The 21,950-nt window shown below is 32.9% G+C and overlaps 1 protein-coding gene across 1 annotated transcript; it reads left to right on the plus strand.

Moving 5' to 3' along the window:
* The first annotated feature begins 18 nt into the window (after positions 1 to 18).
* LOC139516549 (zinc finger protein-like 1 homolog) lies at positions 19 to 18,265 on the plus strand. The gene is made up of 6 exons (XM_071306721.1): positions 19 to 222; positions 1,444 to 1,564; positions 2,128 to 2,321; positions 12,273 to 12,504; positions 15,120 to 15,234; positions 16,169 to 18,265. The coding sequence occupies exons 1-6, from the start codon at positions 121 to 123 to the stop codon at positions 16,374 to 16,376; spliced, it is 972 nt and encodes a 323-aa protein (XP_071162822.1). The 5' UTR covers positions 19 to 120; the 3' UTR covers positions 16,377 to 18,265.
* Positions 18,266 to 21,950: the final 3,685 nt, after the last annotated feature.

The following is a 21,950-nucleotide window of genomic DNA, read 5'->3' on the forward strand; positions in this document are numbered from 1 at the left end:
CGATCGAAGGCAAACCAAAAGAGAAAACGAACAGATCCACGTCGGTTAGCTTCCGGCAAACATTTCAGACAAGTTAGAAGAATAATCTGATTATTTAGTAAAGAAAACAGTGTATTTGCCATGGGGCTTTGCAAATGCCCGAAGAAGAAAGTGACAAATTTGTTTTGTTTCGAACACAGAGTCAATGTCTGTGAAAACTGCTTAGTCGCAAATCATCAAAAGGTATAAAATGTAAACATAAAAAAAAATGTATTTCTGTTCACCATGTTCACAAATAAATATCATTATCTTTCACTAACTTTGGTTAATAAAGAGACACATTATGCTTGCTGGCTGGTGATGGTCTATATAACTTTTAATCTTATGTACATTGTACATCATTGGTGATGTCTCAGTCATGATTAGAGGGGGGATAGGACCTTTATCGGGACTCCGGGATCGACTGTTTTTAAGCTCGGGATTTCGGGATTGACCCTTTCGGGATCCGGGAAATTCTTTTTTTCTGATTTCGGGATGCCGGGATTTACTTTAATTAATTTCGGGACCTCGGGATTTAGTGTTTTTAAGCCCGGGATTTCGGGATCAGGACCCCCTCCTATCCCCCCTCTGATTACAACTGAAAGGACGGGCTGGGTCAGTTCCTCTTTACCCTCGTTTTACGATGTTGGTTAACTAATAGATGGATCAACAACTTATTACTTTCTATGACAGACACCAATCTAATGCTGTACAGTAAACGTTTTTTTCTACGAAATTATGTGTGTCAGCATACACTCCAAAACCCATTTATATGGATGGGGGAGTGTATCATATGCCGACTGATGTCCCAGAGTCTGTATCCTAGGTGTTAGATAATGGACTGCCATTTCACTGTCTTCTCAAAACTTTGGTCATATTGGTCATAATAATCAAATTGCTCACTTGATTAAAAATGTGACTATCTTCATTGGACATTAGCCAAATAAATTGTGAAAATGTTTGTAACTGTTAACTATGTTTGAAATGATGATAACTCTCAGTAGAAAGTAGAGTTAATCGTCCACTTCTTTTTTACAAAGATTACAAATTCTATCCATTGCCTGTGAAATCCCCTGTATCTACCTACATGCATCTCTATTTCTAGATTATCATATGGCTACTTATTCTGATTTTGTTCTTCTGAATTCTCAGATTCTTATTGCCTATAGTATCTATAGACAGATAAGGTTGAAAATATATATTTCTCTGTGATAAATCTATAAGTATTTTGCTAATTAATTCATAAAATAATACCAAATTAAACTTTTCTTTTACTTGTTCTCATTTTTTTTAATATCTACTTTTAGTGAACTTCTAGGATTTTAAATTCTATGTGAATAAAAAAAGATGGATACAATGTATGAGCAAGGACACAACACCACATTTGTCATAACAATTATTTATATATAAAGTATGTTATTTCAGTGTATAATAAAGTCGTATCTACAATGGTTACAAGACAGTGACTACAATCCTTTATGTGTTCTGTGTGATAAGAATCTGTCTGATGAAAACTGCGGAGAATGTGTAAGACTGACATGTTATGGTATGTACAAAATGTATGTGGACAAAACTTTAAACTCAATCAGCAATTTTCAGTAGTTTTGATATGGTATAGGTACATGTTTGAAATGAATATATGTGAGGCAACATTTCATACTGTTCACAAACATAACAATACCCCCCTTTCCCTTTTATCATGATTATAAGTGTAAAGTAATCTGCTACTGCTTTTAGTCTACCAGTACTCAGAATTAGGGTCTTGATGCATGACATTCTCATTCATTAATGAACTACCAATAGCTTTCAATTTGTTAAATAAATGCCACTGAATATTATGCACCATTAACATGATTAACTTAGTTTCATATTCTCTGATAGGAATAGATTAGTATCAAGTAAATATGTTAGCTTTTTCTGCTCATATAAGTTTTTAAATCGAAAACTCAGAGAAACAGGATTTGTCACCTTCACTGTTCTCAAGTTGGTTCTTTTTTTTTTACAATAATAGAAAAATTACTCAGTATGTAGAACAATGACTTTTCATATATGGGCATTTGTGTCCCATTGAGACATTCTTTAAAAATATTTTTATGAATATTATTGCAGATGTTTTTCACTGGTATTGTTTAAACAAATATGCCCAACAGTTGCCATCCAACACAGCACCAGCTGGTTACACTTGCCCATGTTGTAAAGCTGGAATATTTCCTGCCCAGAATGTGGTGTCACCGGTAGCTGAACAGCTGAAAGAGCACCTGTCTAAAGTTAATTGGGCTAGATCTGGATTGGGGTTACCTTTGGTAGGTATATATAATTCTTATTGGAATAAAATAAGAAAGTGATATAATGTAATTGCCTTTGAAACAGTCACCCACCAAAGATCATGGGCTGGTTAAGGCCTTCATTGAAATAACCTGAAGGCAGATACATGTACAAACTTCTTGTTCTAGAAAGGCAATAAAAAACTAGAATTGCCATTGCAAGCAATAGCGGATGTCACCCTTCCCCTATTGCCACTAACCGGCAGCCATTTCAAAATGGTTTAACAGTGAATGCACATATATTTATGGCAATACATCTTTCTGTAAATTTTCAGTACATTCAGAGCATTTAAAAAAAAATCACATTTCTGCCGTTTCCATGGCAATGGCAGCCATTTTGAAAATTTCAAAGTCAAAAGTCTCATCTGTACTTGGCAGTTAACAATAATATCAAGTTTCATTAAGTTCAAAGCATTTTGAAAATTTTTGACTTTTTTGCAGTTTCCATGGCAACGGTGGCCATTTTGGAAATTCCAAAGTCAAAAGTCTCATCCAGACTTGCCAGTCAACAATCATATTAAGTTTGATCAATTTAGGAGCATTTTGAAATTTTTGAGATATTTGATCCTGTATCCATGGTAACAGAAGAGTTCCAATGATTGTCAAAATCAATCAAAACCTGTATATAGTGGATAACTATATTGTGTAAAAATTTGATGATTTTAAGTTCAAGTATACCAAAGTTATTCACCAAACCCGGAAGTTTTTGGAGCATTTTGACCTTTTTGCATTGTTTCCATGGAAACGGCAGACATTTTGGAAATTCCAACACCAAATTCCACATCTACCAAAGTTGCTCATCGTTATGGTAAAGTTTCAAAAAATTTCGAGCATTTTCATATTTTTGAAATTTTTGGTGTAGTTTCCATGGCAACATAGTAGTTCCAATGATTGCCAAAATCATCCAAAACCAGTATATGGGTGGCACCTTCATTGCATTAAAATATGATGATTCTGAGTTTAAGCATCTCCAAATTATTCCAAAAAAACAAAAAAAGGAATTTTTCACAATTGTTCCGTTTCCATGGAAACGGCAGCCATTTTTTATGGTCTTAGACCCTACTGCAACCCGCAATTTTGTGTTCCCTATTATACTTAACTATCATTAAGATTGGTTCCATTGGCTCCGAGAAAAGTGGCGGACAAAATAGTTGGAAGAATAATAATAACTAGAATTGCCATTGCAAGCAATAGCGGATGTCACCCTTCCCCTATTGCCACTAACCGGCAGCCATTTCAAAATGGTTTAACAGTGAATGCGCATATATTTATGACAATACATCTTTCTGTAAATTATTAGTACATTCAGAGCATTTTAAAAAAATTCACATTTCTGCTGTTTCCATGGCAACGGCAGCCATTTTGAAAATTTCAAAGTCAAATGTCTCATCTGTACTTGGCAGTTAACAATAATATCAAGTTTCATTAACTTCAAAGCATTTTGAGAAATTTTGACTTTTTTGTAGTTTCCATGGCAACGGTGGCCATTTTGGAAATTCCAAAGTCAAAAGTCTCATCCAGACATGCCAGTCAACTGTCATATTAAGTTTGATCAATTTTGGAGCATTTTGAAATTTTTGAGATATTTGATCCTGTATCCATGGTAACAGAAGAGTTCCAATGATTGTCAAAATCAATCAAAACCTGTATATAGTGGATAACTATATTGTGTAAAAATTTGATGATTTTAAGTTCAAACATACCAAAATTATTCACCAAATCCTGAAGTTTTTAGAGCATTTTGACACTTATGCACTGTTTCCATGGTAACGGCAGACATTTTGGAAATTCCAATGCCAAATTACGCATCTACCAAAGTTGCTCATCGTTACTATGAAGTTTCAAAAAATTTGGAGCATTTTGAAATTTTTGAAATTTTTGGGGTAGTTTCCATGGCAACATAGTGGTTCCAATGATTGCCAATATCATCCAAAACCAATATATGGCTGGCACCTACATTGTGATAAAATATGATGATTCTGAGTTTAAGCATCTCTAAATTATTCACAAAACCAAAAACTGGAATTTTTCACAATTGTTCAGTTTCCATGGAAACGGCAGCCATTTTTTATGGTCTTAGACCCTACTGCAACCCGAAATTTTGTGTTCCTCCTTATAGTGAATTATCATTAAGATTGGTTCCATTTTACTCCAAAAAACCTGTCGGACAAAAAAAGGTGGAAGAATAATAATAACTAGAATTGCCATTGCAAGCAATAGCGGATGTCACCCTTCCCCCAATTGCCACTAAGTTGCAGCCATTTCAGAATCGTTTAACAGTGAATGCGCATATATGCATGGCAATACATCTTTCTGTAAATTTTCAGTACATTGAGAGCATTTTTAAAATTTCACATTTCTGCCGTTTCCATGGCAACGGCAGCCATTTTTAAAATTCCAAAGTCAAAAGTCTCATCTATACATGCAAGTTAACAATAATATTAAGTTTCATAAAGTTTGGAGGATTTTGAAAATATTTGACATTTCCGCAGTTTCCATGGCAACGGTGGCCATTTTGGAAATTCCAACTTCAAAAGTCTCATGCAGACTTGCCAGTCAACAATCCTATAAAGTTTCATCAATTTTGGAGCATTTTGAAATTTTTGAAATTTTTGACATTTTGATTGGTTCCTATGACAACAGACACTATTCCCAAAATTAAATGGCAGATACCACATTGGTATATGGGAGGGACCATACCATCAAAGTTTCAATCAATTTGACCTACCATTTTAAGAAAGTATATGCCACTTTTAGGTTTTGGACCATTTTGACCTGTTTTGCATTGTTTCCATGGTAACGGCAGACATTTTCGAAATTCCAACGCCAAATTCTTTATCTACCAATGTTGCTCATCGTTACTGAGAAGTTTTATAAAATTTGGAGCATTTCCATATTTTGGAATTTTTTGGTGCAGTATCCATGGCAACATAGTAGTTCCAATGATTGCCAAAATCATCCCAAAGCAGTATATGCCCGGCACCTACATTGTATCAAAAGATAATGATTCTAAGTTAAAGCATTTCGAAATAATTCATCAAAACCAAAAACTGTAATTTTCCATTATTTTTCGGTTTCCATGGTGATGGCAGCCATTTTTTAGTTCCAAAGTTGCACTGCAACTGGAAAGTCAGGGTTCCTTGTTATAGTGCACCACCATTCAGATTGGTTCCTTTGGCTCTGAGAAAACTGCCGGACAAAACTAGGTGGAAGAATAATAATAATAATAATAATAATAATAGTGAAAAAGAAACAGAGGAATAGCAATATGTCACCCGACATTGTCGATCGGGTGACATAACTAGAATTGCCATTGCAAGCAATAGCGGATGTCACCCTTCCCCCCATTGCCTCTAAGCGGCAGCCATTTCAAAATGGTTTTAATAGTGAATGCACATATATTCATGGCAATACATCTTTCTGTAAATTTTCAGTACATTCAGAGCATTTTAAAAAAATCACATTTCTGCTGTTTCCATGGCAACGGCAGCCATTTTGAAAATTTCAAAGTCAAAAGTCTCATCTGTACTTGCCAGTTAACAATAATATCAAGTTTTATTAAGTTCAAAGCATTTTGAGAATTTTTGACTTTTTTACAGTTTCCATGGCAACGGTGGCCATTCTGGAAATTCCAAAGTCAAAAGTCTCATCCAGACTTGCCAGTCAACAATCATATTAAGTTTCATCAATTTAGGAGCATTTTGAAATTTTTGAAATATTTGGTCCTGTATCCATGGTAACAGAAGAGTTCCAATGATTGTCAAAATCATTCAAAAGCTGTATATAGTGGACAACTATATTGTGTAAAAATTTGATGATTTCAAGTTCAAGCATACCAAAATTATTCACCAAACCCTGAGGTTTTTAGAGCATTTTGACACTTATGCGCTGTTTCCATGGTAACGGCAGACATTTTGGAAATTCCAACGCCAAATTACGCATGTACCAAAGTTGCTCATCGTTACTATGAAGTTTCAAAAAATTTGGAGCATTTTGAAATTTTGGAAATTTTTGGGGTAGTTTCCATGGCAACATAGTGGTTCCAATGATTACCAATATCATCCAAAACCAATATATGGCTGGCACCTACATTGTGATAAAATATGATGATTCTGAGTTTAAGCATCTCTAAATTATTCACAAAACCAAAAACTGGAATTTTTCACAATTGTTCCGTTTCCATGGAAACGGCAGCCATTGTTTATGGTCTTAGACCCTACTGCAACCCGAAATTTTGTGTTCCTCCTTATAGTGAATTATCATTAAGATTGGTTCCATTTTACTCCAAAAAACCTGTCGGACAAAAAAAGGTGGAAGAATAATAATAATAACTAGAATTGCCATTGCAAGCAATAGTGGATGTCACCCTTCCCAAATTGCCACTAAGCGGCAGCCATTTCAAAATTGTTGAACAGTGAATGCACATATATGCATGGCAATACATCTTTCTGTAAATTTTCAGTACATTCAGAGCATTTTAAAAAAAATCACATTTCTGCTGTTTCCATGGCAACAGCAGCCATTTTGAAAATTTCAAAGTCAAAAGTCTCATCTTTACTTGCCAGTTAACAATAATATCAAGTTTCATCAAGTTCAAAGCATTTAGAGAGTTTTTGACTTTTTTGCAGTTTCCATGGCAACGGTGGCCATTTTGGAAATTCCAAAGTCAAAAGTCTCATCCAGACTTGCCAGTCAACAATCATATTAAGTTTGATCAATTTTGGAGCATTTTGAAATTTTTGAAATATTTGGTCCTGTATCCATGGTAACAGAGTAGTTCCAATGATTGTCAAAATCATTCAAAACCTGTATATAGTGGACAACTTTATTGTGTAAAAATTTGATGACTTCAAGTTCAAGCATACCAAAATTATTCACCAAACCCTGAGGTTTTTAGAGCATTTTGACACTTATGCACTGTTTCCATGGTAACGGCAGACATTTTGGAAATTCCAACGCCAAATTACGCATCTACCAATGTTGCTCATCGTTACTATGAAGTTTCAAAAAATTTGGAGCATCTTGAAATTTTTGAAATTTTTGGGGTAGTTTCCATGGCAACATAGTGGTTCCAATGATTGCCAATATCATCCAAAATCAATATATGGCTGGCACCTACATTGTGATAAAATATGATGATTCTGAGTTTAAGCATCTCTAAATTATTCACAAAACCAAAAACTGGAATTTTTCACAATTGTTCTGTTTCCATGGAAACGGCAGCCATTTTTTATGGTCTTAGACCCTACTGCAACCCGAAATTTTGTGTTCCTCCTTATAGTGAATTATCATTAAGATTGGTTCCATTTCACTCCAAAAAACCTGTCGGACAAAAAAAGGTGGAAGAATAATAATAACTAGAATTGCCATTGCAAGCAATAGCGGATGTCACCCTTCCCCCAATTGCCACTAAGTTGCAGCCATTTCAGAATCGTTTAACAGTGAATGCGCATATATGCATGGCAATACATCTTTCTGTAAATTTTCAGTACATTGAGAGCATTTTTAAAATTTCACATTTCTGCCGTTTCCATGGCAACGGCAGCCATTTTTAAAATTCCAAAGTCAAAAGTCTCATCTATACATGCAAGTTAACAATAATATTAAGTTTCATAAAGTTTGGAGGATTTTGAAAATATTTGACATTTCCGCAGTTTCCATGGCAACGGTGGCCATTTTGGAAATTCCAACTTCAAAAGTCTCATGCAGACTTGCCAGTCAACAATCCTATAAAGTTTCATCAATTTTGGAGCATTTTGAAATTTTTGAAATTTTTGACATTTTGATTGGTTCCTATGACAACAGACACTATTCCCAAAATTAAATGGCAGATACCACATTGGTATATGGGAGGGACCATACCATCAAAGTTTCAATCAATTTGACCTACCATTTTAAGAAAGTATATGCCACTTTTAGGTTTTGGACCATTTTGACCTGTTTTGCATTGTTTCCATGGTAACGGCAGACATTTTCGAAATTCCAACGCCAAATTCTTTATCTACCAATGTTGCTCATCGTTACTGAGAAGTTTTATAAAATTTGGAGCATTTCCATATTTTGGAATTTTTTGGTGCAGTATCCATGGCAACATAGTAGTTCCAATGATTGCCAAAATCATCCCAAAGCAGTATATGCCCGGCACCTACATTGTATCAAAAGATAATGATTCTAAGTTAAAGCATTTCGAAATAATTCATCAAAACCAAAAACTGTAATTTTCCATTATTTTTCGGTTTCCATGGTGATGGCAGCCATTTTTTAGTTCCAAAGTTGCACTGCAACTGGAAAGTCAGGGTTCCTTGTTATAGTGCACCACCATTCAGATTGGTTCCTTTGGCTCTGAGAAAACTGCCGGACAAAACTAGGTGGAAGAATAATAATAATAATAATAATAATAATAGTGAAAAAGAAACAGAGGAATAGCAATATGTCACCCGACATTGTCGATCGGGTGACATAATAACAAAGAAACATAAGAAAAGCAATATGTCACCCGACATTGTCGATCGGGTGACATAACAAAGAAACAGAGGAAAAGCAATATGTCACCCGACATTGTCGATCGGGTGACATAACTAGATTTGTAATTGCTAGCAATAACGGATGGCACCCTTCCCCCTTTGCCAGGTGAGCGGCAGCCATTTTGAAAAATTCAAAGTCAAAGAGCGCTTTTACACATGTTTATTAACATTGTTGTAAAATTTCATCTCGTTTGGAGCATTTTGAAATTTTTGAAATTTTTGCTGTTTCCATGGTAACAGTTACCATTTCCAAAATTCCAAAGACAGGTCCAACATTGGTACATGCCATGTTACATATCTATAAAGTTTCATTGGGATTGATGCTATATTCTTCAAGAAAATGTAGCTTTTATGTGTTTTCCCATATGGTCAATGTTAAACTTTCGCCCTGTTTCCATGACAATGGCGGCCATTTTGGAACCTCTTGATATTGCATGCACATCTAGGCATATCAGGTAACACTTCCACAAAGTTTCATTCACTTGGGTCTTATAATGAAGAATTTTGAATTTTGAAAATTTTTCACATTTTTGCAGTTTCCATGGAAACGGCAGCCATCTTGAACCATTCCATGGAGCTTGCAACTCTTCACCTAAGAGTCCTTAATATAAAGGAGTTCCATCAACTTTGGTGCAATGGATTTCCATAAAACTCCTGGACAAAATGTGTGGAAGAAAAATAATAAAAACTAGAATTGCCATTGCAAGCAATAGCGGATGTCACCCTTCCCCCCATTGCCACTAAGCGGTAGCCATTTCAAAACAACTTAACAGTGAATGCAGATATTTGAATTGCAATACATCTTTCTGTAAATTTTCAATACCATAAGAGCATTGTCAAAAGTTTTATATTTCTGCTGTTTCCATGGCAACGGCAGCCATTTTGAAAATTCCAAAGTCAAAAGTCTCATCTATACATGCCAGTTAACAATAATATTAAGTTTCATTAAGTTTCGAGCATTTTGAAAATATTTGACATTTCTGCAGTTCCCATGGCAACGGTGACCATTTTGGAAATTCCAACTCCAAAAGTCTCATGCAGACTTGACAGTCAACAATGATACTAAGTATCAATACTTTTTAAGCATTTTGAAATTTTTGAAATTTTTGACATTTTGGCTGGTTTCTATGGTAACACAGACCATTCCAAATTTTCTAATGGCAGATACCAAATTGGTACATGGGAGGGAACATACCATAAGAGTTTCAATGGATTTGACCTACCATTTTAAGGGAGTAAATGCCACTCTTAAGGTTTTTAAAGCGTTTTGACCATTTTTGCCTTGTTTCCATGGTAACACAAGACATTTTCGAAATTCTAACGCCAAATTCCACATCTACCAAAGTTGCTCATCGTTATGCTAAAGTTTCAAAAAATTTGAAGGATTTTCATATTTTGGAAATTTTTGTTGTAGTTTCCATGACAACATAGTAGTTCCAATTATTGCCAAAAATCATCCAAAACCAGTATATGGCCGGCACCTACATTGTATCAAAATATAATGATTCTGAGTTTAAGAATCTCCAAATTATTCACCAATAACCAAAAATTTAATTTTTCACATTTGTTCCGTTTCCATGGTAACGGCAGCCATTTTTAATGGTCTTATGACCTACTGCAACCCGGAATTTTGTGTTCCTCATTATAGTCAACTATCATTAAGATTGGTTCCATTATCTCCAAGAAAACTGCCGGACAAAATCATTGGAAGAATAAGAATAACTAGAATTGCCATTGCAAGCAATAGCGGATGTCACCCTTCCCCCAATTGCCACTAAGTTGCAGCCATTTCAGAATCGTTTAACAGTGAATGCGCATATATGCATGGCAATACATCTTTCTGTAAATTTTCAGTACATTGAGAGCATTTTTAAAATTTCACATTTCTGCCGTTTCCATGGCAACGGCAGCCATTTTTAAAATTCCAAAGTCAAAAGTCTCATCTATACATGCAAGTTAACAATAATATTAAGTTTCATAAAGTTTGGAGGATTTTGAAAATATTTGACATTTCCGCAGTTTCCATGGCAACGGTGGCCATTTTGGAAATTCCAACTTCAAAAGTCTCATGCAGACTTGCCAGTCAACAATCCTATAAAGTTTCATCAATTTTGGAGCATTTTGAAATTTTTGAAATTTTTGACATTTTGATTGGTTCCTATGACAACAGACACTATTCCCAAAATTAAATGGCAGATACCACATTGGTATATGGGAGGGACCATACCATCAAAGTTTCAATCAATTTGACCTACCATTTTAAGAAAGTATATGCCACTTTTAGGTTTTGGACCATTTTGACCTGTTTTGCATTGTTTCCATGGTAACGGCAGACATTTTCGAAATTCCAACGCCAAATTCTTTATCTACCAATGTTGCTCATCGTTACTGAGAAGTTTTATAAAATTTGGAGCATTTCCATATTTTGGAATTTTTTGGTGCAGTATCCATGGCAACATAGTAGTTCCAATGATTGCCAAAATCATCCCAAAGCAGTATATGCCCGGCACCTACATTGTATCAAAAGATAATGATTCTAAGTTAAAGCATTTCGAAATAATTCATCAAAACCAAAAACTGTAATTTTCCATTATTTTTCGGTTTCCATGGTGATGGCAGCCATTTTTTAGTTCCAAAGTTGCACTGCAACTGGAAAGTCAGGGTTCCTTGTTATAGTGCACCACCATTCAGATTGGTTCCTTTGGCTCTGAGAAAACTGCCGGACAAAACTAGGTGGAAGAATAATAATAATAATAATAATAATAATAGTGAAAAAGAAACAGAGGAATAGCAATATGTCACCCGACATTGTCGATCGGGTGACATAATAATAGTAAAGAAACAGAGGAAAAGCAATATGTCACCCGACATTGTCGATCGGGTGACATAACAAAGAAACATAAGAAAAGCAATATGTCACCCGACATTGTCGATCGGGTGACATAATAACAAAGAAACAGAGGAAAAGCAATATGTCACCCGACATTGTCGATCGGGTGACATAATTATGTTACACAATTAAAAAAGAAGCAAATGTCATTCAAGTAAAAGTACACAAAAATGTACTATGAAATGGGTGGCTAGCACATGTAAGTTAAAAAGAATCATACTCTGACTCATGATGTTAAAGAGAATAGTTGCTTTTGCCATGAATGGATGTGTTATTTACTAAAATGAAGATTACTGTCAGGTTCTTTCATATGCTTCTTAGCACTATATAGTTATGTTGTTTTTGCAGCAATGTTAAAATCCAATCAATTTGGTTATGTTATGCTATATTTCTCAGCACGTTCCTTTAGACTAGTCATTCCTAATAGTTGGATTCAATAAAATGCTATAAAAAGAAAAAGACAATGAAAGACTGAAAAATACAATTGTTTCATTTTTTCCCATTTGAATATTTTAGATAGAAGAAACAGAGGCTCCAGTGCAACCAAAGTTTGAAGAGACCAAGATCACACATGATACTCCAGTCAGAAAAGAATATGCACAAACCACATCCTCCAGTCCCAAAACAACACCCAGTCATACACGTCCCAGTGCACATGTAGCACCAACAGTCAATTCAACACATAGTGTTATAAGTGTAGATACTGGCACATCAGTTAGAGGCTCTGATAAAGCTTATGGTGTTGTAGGTACGTATGATACTGCTTAAAATTAATACATTTGTATTCAGTTATATTACATCACTTAAAAACTACTTTGCTTTTAAAATACAGTTCTGTGATGATTTAAATGGCTATTGTTACATTTTTGAATATAAATAAAGGGCAGTAAACATCTAAAAGCAAGTGGAGATACTGGACAGTGATTGATACAGAACTCATTGTTAACAATAAAGCTTATGTCATGTATGTTGATGTTTTGTATCATTTCTGTGTTTATAAATACAAAAACTCATACTAGAGAAAGATATATTATTTTTAGAGGAATGCAAAGAAAAAAAGAGTGTTTTTGAAAAATGAAGAATCAACAAGATTACAATACAAAACAGATCATTATGATAAATTATCATCATCATGTGATACAATAATAACTGACTGATCCTGTTAAAGAATTCATAAAGTAAAGCATTTTTATACGACCGCAAAAATTTTAATTTTTCGTCGTATATTGCTATCACGTTGGCGTCGTCGTCGTCCGAATACTTTTAGTTTTCGCACTCTAACTTTAGTAAAAGTGAATAGAAATCTATGAAATTTTAACACAAGGTTTATAACCACAAAAGGAAGGTTGGGATTGATTTTGGGAGTTTTGGTCCCAAAATTTTAGGAATTAGGGGCCAAAAAGGGCCCAAATAAGCATTTTCTTGGTTTTCGCACTATAACTTTAGTTTAAGTAAATAGAAATCTATGAAAATTTTGACACAAGGTTTATGACCACAAAAGGAAGGTTGTGATTGATTTTGGGAGTTTTAGTTTAAACAGTTTAGGAATTAGGGACCAAAAAAGGGCCCAAATAAGCATTATTCTTGGTTTTTGCACAATAACTTTAGTATAAGTAAATAGAAATCAATGAAATTTAAACACAAGGTTTATCACTTTATGACCACAAAAGGAAGGTTGGGATTGATTTTGGGAGTTGAGGTCTGAACAGTTTAGGAACTAGGGGCCAAAAAGGGGCCCAAGTAAGCATTATTCTTGGTTTTCGCACCATAACTTTAGTATATAAAGTAAATAGAAATCTTTGAAATTTAAACACAAGGTTTATGACCATAAAAGAAAGGTTGGGTTTGATTTTGGGAGTTTTGGTCCCAACAGGTTTTTAGGAATAAGGGGCCCAAAGGGTCCAAAATTGAACTTTGTTTGATTTCATCAAAAATTGAATAATTGGGGTTCTTTTATATGCCGGATCTAACTGTGTATGTAGATTCTTAATTTTTAGGTCCGTTTTCAAATTGGTCTACATTAAATACCAAAGGGTCCAAAATTAAACTAAGTTTGATTTTAATAAAAATTGAATTCTTTGGCTTTTTTGATATGCTGAATTTAATCATGTACTTAGATTTTTGATTATGGGCCCAGTTTTCAAGTTGGTTCAAATCAGGATCCAAAATTATTATATTAAGTATTGTGCAATAGCAAGAAATTTTCAATTGCACAGTATTCAGCAATAGCAAGAAATTTTCAATTGCACAATATTGTGCAATAGCAAAAAATGTTCAATTGCACAGTATTGTGCAATAGCAAGAAATCTTCAATTGCACAGTATTGTGCAATAGCAAATATTTTCAATTGCACAGTATTGCGCAATAGCAAGAAATATCTAATTGCACAATATTGTGCAATAGCAAGAAATTTTCAATTGATTGGAGTTATCTTTCTTTGTCCAGAATAGTAGTTGAATCAACTTAAATCATTGTTTTATACAATGCACAATGTATATTCACTTTTACTACTAACTGATAAATTAAAACACTCTTTACCATTCAGTGATAACAAGCACTTTTTGTTACATTTTAATATTTTATGATGTATTTAAATGAGTAGTTATTGTTGCAAACTCCATTAGAAATTTGAATTGAGATCAGTTTTGAAAAAAGGGAAAGGGGGATGTGAAAAAAAATGGTGGTGGTGGGGGGGGGGGGGGGGGGTAATTTTTCTCATTTCAGATTTCATAAATAAAAAGAAAATTTCTTCAAACATTTTTTGAGAGGATTAATATTCAACAGCATAGTGATTGCTCAAAGACAAAAAAATTATTTTAAGTTCATTAGACCACATTCATTCTGTGTCCAAAACCTATGCTGTGTCAACTATTTAATCACAATCCAAATTTAGAGCTGAATCCAGCTTGAATGTTGTGTCCATACTTGCCCCAACCGTTCAGGGTTCAACATATGCGGTCGTATAAAGCTGGGCCCTGCGGAGCATCTGGTTTGGTTATGGTTTGGTTATTATGCCCTGTTTTTTCTGGTCTCTCCGTTCGTTCGTTTGTTTCTTCTGTTCATCAGTCCGTTCATTCATCCCGCTTCAGGTTAAAGTTTTTGGTGAAGGTAGTTTTTGATGAAGTTGAAGTCCAATCAACTTGAAACTTAGTACAAATGTTCCCTATGATATGATCTTTCTAATTTTAATGCCAAATTAGAGTTTTTACCCCTATTTCACTGTCCACTGAACATAGAAAATGATAGTACAAGTGGGGCTTCAGTGTACTCGGGACACATTCTTGCCTTTTTTTATGTAAAAGAAAAGATAGGAAGGCTAAATTGAGAAATTTATGATATTATAATTGACATTTATTTTTTCAGATCCAAGAAAAGTCTTTGACACAACAAAAGATGATTATTTAAATCTATCAAGTGACCATGATGATAACAAATACAGAAGAAGATCAGCCATGGAATGGTTAAAGAATTGGCTAAAGTAAGTAGCAAAAGTAGAAATAAGGGCAGTTGCTTTATGATTATTACTCAATAAATTCTGCTTAGTAATATAGAAATTTCTGTTGGTCCAATTATAAGATACACATAAAATTACATCAATTGTAAATTTTTTCTAAATCTACCTTATTTCAAGGTAACTTTTATCTTACCGTACTTGTACAAAGTCAAGAATAAAATTCTATTTTGCGATATGATTTTTTTGAAGACTTTTTATCATCAGTATGCTTAGCTGCGGAACCGTAGCTCTTAGGTCCTTATGTTATTTTTTGACTATTTTCCGCAGCTACAGTATGCTATAATAAGAAAAGAACACTTAGAGATACACAACTTTACTATAAATTAGTCTTTTTAGTGTAAACAATATTTTATTATGAATTATACAGATTACAATATACATTCACATTTTAATCAATATTGTGTCACAATTGAACAGTTGAATATTGAAATGCAATAGTGTGAGCAGGTCATGGTGTTCTATGGACAGATATATTCTTGTTTATGAGCATTATGTTTTCTGTCTGTTTGTTTGCCCATCTGTTTGTCAATCTGTCTGTCCAATCAATTTGAAACTTAGTACACATGTTCCCTATGATATGATCTTTCTAATTTTGATACCAAATCGGAGATTTTACCTCATTTTCACAGTCCACTGAGCATAGAAAATGGTAGTTCGGATGGGGCATCCATATACCGGTACTATGGACACATTCTTGACATGAACTGCTTTAAAAAAAAAAGTAGGTTCCTTTTCCTAATTGTCAGTTTCAGGAACCACAAACTGGTGTGTTTAAATTCGTGTCATTGAGTTAAAAATAAGTTTCATGTTAAACTTACTTATGTCAACAGGGCAATAAACTTTAAACAATTGATCATTACTCTATATATATATGAAAAATTATAATGTTTACTTCCAGATCAAGGGATGTTAAAGGGAAGAAAAAAGATCCAGCAGCAGTGAGGAAGAAATTCTTTTTAGTTTTATTACTTGGACTTATAGGTTTTATAACTGTGATTATCATATTCCATAGACTCGGCAGAGAGGGATCAGATGATGACCCTTTGTTAGATATGATGGCTAATCCAAACATTAGAGTAAATGAAAACAGAGTGTTAGGAGAGTAATATATTATTTGAATTATTTATATGGTTTTTTTCTGTATCGGAACACAGATGCTTGGTACTTAGACCTCCCTTTTTTGGTGTCTAAACTTGTTTTTAGTAAATATTTTTTTTAAATCGTTTTCCCTGTTTTAATGTGTTCTTGCTCTTTCCAATACAGTATTACAAGAATATTAATGAAATAATAAGAATATTAAGAAAAAGCAAAATACAATCACTTCTGTAGTTGTTTTGTCATATGGGTAAGAGTACAAAAACATATTTAAAAAAAAGTAAAGTAAAAATGTAAAGAAGATTTACTGAACAATAATAAATACAGGAAAAAGGGGGGTCTTAGCACCAAGCACCTTTGATTGAATGTTATACATGTTAACCTGTTATAATTGTGGTGCATATTTATGGTCACTTATTAAGATGCTTTGTTACTAGATTATGATGGAGGTTGTACTTTTCATAAAGATATACAAACAGAAAATGTAATCAAAACTGGGAATATAAATACAGGTTATGAAATACAGCTGAAATTTTCAAGATATATATCAACCTTTCATTTTTTATATTCAAATCAAAAGCATGATGTGTATATAGAGATAGGAATAGGGTAAGTCAAATAAATGTGCCTGACTGATTCATTTCCTTGTTATTTTGAAAGTAAATAAAATTGCTGGTGGACCATTTACTGCTTCCACAAGAAAAATATGCATGAAGGTGATGGATCTCTGAACTTTGTGCTTAAGGATGTTCGCTACTCTGTTTCAAAATAACAAGCTTTTTATAAGACTTTTATGAATTGATAGTTTATAAATTAAAGAACTTAAAAAGTAGATAAAAATTAAGGGTCAGTGTGCTTGTTTTTGAGATATAATCCATTTAAAATTAATAAGGAAATTATTCTATCTAGATTTTTATCATTTAACATTGGCACCTTTTTTCTTTCAAAAACAATGAAAAATAACAAGGATTTATTAAGATTTTCAAATATGGAGTTTAAAACTATCTGTAATAAAAATTATGAAAAGAAAAGTAGGGGTTAGTGGGCAACATTTGTGAATGGCACTATATGGATAAAAGCAGAGGATTCTGAAAATCTGGCAAAACTTCAAAAACCAGAGGAGCAACCATCCTTAAAAAAATTTGTATTTCCTTGAACTTCAGAGCTTAACAGCATCTGTTTAACTATTAACTTTTGATCTTAACAAAATCAACTTTATTGTGAACTTTTTAGTTGAACAGAATGCTTCACTGGGAACTTTGGAGATTGTTTTGTGAATGTAGGGCGAAATAGGCTATTTTTAGGACACATACTGTTTAAATGCATAAGCATATATAATTGCAACTTTGATTGTAACATCAATAATATTTAACATTCATTATATATTGGTCACATACCTTACAAAACATTGCCTCATGATATTTCATTATCTTTTTTAAAATGTCTATGAACAAAAAGCTTTCAGTTATAAAACAAGTTATCAAGACAGTTATCTCAGACAAGATGTTATCAGTGGTTATGTTGGCAAATTGGTGGAAATGAAATTTTAAGTAGCTGATGTTAAGATTTTATTCTGATGGAGCAAAAAGTGTAAATGTCTAACAAATGAAAAAAAACCATTTCAATATATTATATATATATATATTTATCACTGCTTATGCTCTACTAAAAGACTTATCAGTTGTGAATTGAAAATTGATAGATAACTTTCTATCTATAATCTTTTCATTGTACCTTTGTTTTTTTGGTTTTATATCTGATTGCAAGATTAAGGGTATTTAAAATAATTGTTCACAAATAAAAGATCGATTTTTTATTTAAAATCTATGTTATCTGTGTTTATCTGTACTTTTCAAGCGTTTCTAATTTGATTATCTGCAGAAATAAAAGTTAAGTATGTTTTGTTCTTTCATTAACGACTGATAATTGGTGTCAGACGAAATGTTTTTGTAAAGAATCAAGTTATTTATAATGAATTTTTGTAGAGTGGTAGCTATTTTCAAAATTATAAAACTGCATGGCATGTCATGATAATATCTGTTTTGTAGATCATTATAGAAAATATTACATTCATTTGCACATAGCAAACAGAACAGTAAATTAGTTTTTGGAGGAAATTTCTATTTGAGAGTAAATTTAGTTTTTGGAGGAAATTTCTATGTGAGAGTAAATTTAGTTTTTGGAGGAAATTTCTATGTGAGAGTAAATTTAGTTTTTGGAGGAAATTTCTATGTGAGAGTCACAAGTCTATAAAATTTGGATTTTGTCTAGATTGTGGTCTTCAACTTCATACTTGATTTGGCCTGTTTAACATTTTTTATTCAAGCTTCAATGATGAGTTTTTTGTAGACGAAACGTGCGTCTTGCACAAATATAAAATTTCAATCCTGGTATCTATGATGAGTTTAAATTTATTTATAACAACATGCATTGACATTTTATAATTGGATGAATACATGCAATTCTCTTACATTAATATTTCACCATTTGTTTAAAACTGATACAAAAACAGAAGTGGCAAACTATGCATGGGAGTACGATGGGGACCAAAGCTAAATTGTATATATAGTGCTTATAAAACCGTTATAATATTGACACAATTCATTTGCTAACATTACTCAAATTCATAAAATATCATAATTATATAGTATCATACAATTTATCACTTGAAATACATGTATAAAGCATTAACATATAAATAATGATTGGTATTGAACTGGAGAAGAAAAAACAAAAATATTTTATGCACTTTTTAATGAATTATTCACAGGAATATTTGTCATGTAACACTTGTGTGTTTAAGGTAATAATTTTCTTTGATTCTTCTAAATTTTTGTGCATACAGACATACCCTAACTTTTTATTATGTTTCTTATTCCAGCAATGTTTAAGTTTTATTTTGACAAAATTTCTTCCATCTGTACATGATATGTATCAACAAGTTGCCTTCAAAAATATCATTTTATGATTCATATTCTCATAAAGGAGAAGTAAGATAATGCCTCTTATATTACCCCTTAAATTCTGAAGAATTAAAAAAAGTATAATATCTAACAATAACTTTCTTCAGATGCTCTCTAGACTTTAAGTCTGTCAGATATGAGCAATTCTATTTATGAATTTTGCCGTACATATTTTCTCTATGACTTCAGACTACTTGCTTCAAATGAAAATTGCATCAACTGCCATAATAGCCTAGTAGTTTTGAGAGCTTGTCATAGTAAATTATAATATTTCAATCTCAGCCATTGCTTTTTTCCAAAAGGTATTTGGTGTAAAATATGTTTTATACACAATTGTTAATGTGGATCTTTTATTTTGCCCAATGGCCATAACTACATACATAACCCCTTAAAAATGTTCATGATTTCAGTGACATCAATACAGACATCTCTGGAAATTAACACAATTTTGAAAGGATTCATTGAAGAATTTGTTTATTTTGCTATTTGGGGGGAAAATTATGGTCACCATGCCTCCTACTCTATTTAAAGTAACATGTACTTTTTTTTTTAAATATTTAAATGCTTATTGTTATGAATAAAGATCTTGATAAATGTCTTAATTTTTTTGTATTGATTGAAAAACATTTATTTTTATTCCAAGCTACCTTCAATCTATCGGTAATTAAAATGAGTGCCCTGCACTTGCACCTCATTTTAGTTTGGTTGTTTACATGTCCCAAATTGAAGATTTCATACAATACATAGAAAGTAAAGGGTAAATGCAGAGAATTTATTTTAATGAGATTGAGCTAGCTTAAGCAACCTATGGATTTTTAGTTTTCTCAGTAAAATGAGTTTTATGATTATATCTGTATTACTATCCATGACATAAAATATACATAATTTCTGTTGATTCAGTAAGTAGTTCAAATAATTATATATTGTCAGTATATATCATAAATACTGCCAAAATAAGACTGTATCAGCCTTTAAGCCAGTGAAAAGGGGAGATGGAAGGATACATCAGAAATTTATGAATAAAAGGAGATGTGGGGTTTGTTATAAATGAGGCCGCATTTATTAAAGGGCAAAAAAATCAAACATAAAAGAGTCAATACAGTATAATTATTGTCCATAGTTTCATAGAATAGTATTCACATGCTTAATATATCTCCAATCTTTTCCCTTCAGTATTTTTAGAATATCCTCCATTCAAACTTACTTATTTCAGAATATTCTTTTCAAAATATTTAAGGCAGTCCACACTTATTTCAGGACCTATACCATTCAGTTTCAGAATATCCTAAAATCGATTTTTGGTGGTCCTAAAGAAATTTTCGACCTCGCTTCAATTCAGACTATTTGACAAGATATACTGATTACATAATATTGAGCTACATACCTGTTAAGGATATCCTGAAGTATTGAGGACCCAGTGAAATAATGAACTTTTGACTGATTATTTTTGAATGGCTGAAATATTTCAGGACCCTAAATCAGAGTATGGAGGCCATTTGGGCTGTATGCTTGAATTATCAGATCCCCAAAACCTAATTATATGTGCATGTTTTCATTGAATTTGAGGAAATATTGATATTTATTCTTATTATTGGTAAAGCTATGCTACGTTGCGATAATAACCATTAAATCATTTTGAATTTTGAAAATAAAACCTAGAAATAGCAGCCATAATGGGGCCCCCCCCTTTTTGGGAAAAAGTTTGGTTGCTTATATAGGGAATCATTGAAGCGTGACTGGAGCGGGCCCCCTCTTAGGTCAGTCAGTGGGCCCCCACTTATGAAAATTTCTGGATCCCCCACTGATTACATAGTATTAATGCAGAACAATTAGATATCAAGTCGACGACATGGGTATCTATCAAGTTGGATGTAGAAAATGCATAACCTCCGATTTGAAAAAAATGCCACGGACGGAGAACATATCAATCTATTAGTTCAGTAATTTTCATGTCTGCTTTCCATTATGTGACTCAAGAAAAGATTCCAATAAATGGGTATCGAAAAGAGAAAATCGTTGTTAGGGTGTGTTTGAGCTGTATAATTTGTCTTTAAAACGTACAAAGCATGAGTATTTGATATATCATCTCGCATCAGATTCTATCATTTGAATATATCAAAGCTACAGGTTGGCTTTATAACATAAAAAAATCACAGCACGAAAAGATGAAATTATATATGGGTCAAGTGAAAAAATCTAATGAATCACAAAAACAGAGTAGTTTTTGTTCGAATAGATATTTTTTTTACTAAAAGTACCGTTGACGACAGTCTTTTAAGTTGGATGATGAAAATGCATATCTTCGAGAAAAAAAATTTTGTGTGTGATAACGGGTTTATAATCTTCAATCACTGAAATTTTTTGGTCTGCCCTTCCACGAAATATTTAATAAGAATTATTTTAAATGTTTAAGAATTTTCGAAAACTCCACCTGACAACCGATCAGACAATAGTTTTGAGTTGAATCAATGCAGACAAGATCATTAACTGATGCTCATTAGCTAATAAATTCATTTGTCTTTTAAAATATAACTGACATATAACGATCGTAATGGTGCTGTGTTGATAAATTTATCGGTTTTCAAGAGCAAAATTGGCAGCGCGTCATCCCTACAATGGCTT

Source organism: Mytilus edulis, chromosome 3, assembly GCF_963676685.1.
Source record: "Mytilus edulis chromosome 3, xbMytEdul2.2, whole genome shotgun sequence".
Classification (NCBI taxonomy): Eukaryota; Metazoa; Mollusca; class Bivalvia; order Mytilida; family Mytilidae; genus Mytilus; species Mytilus edulis.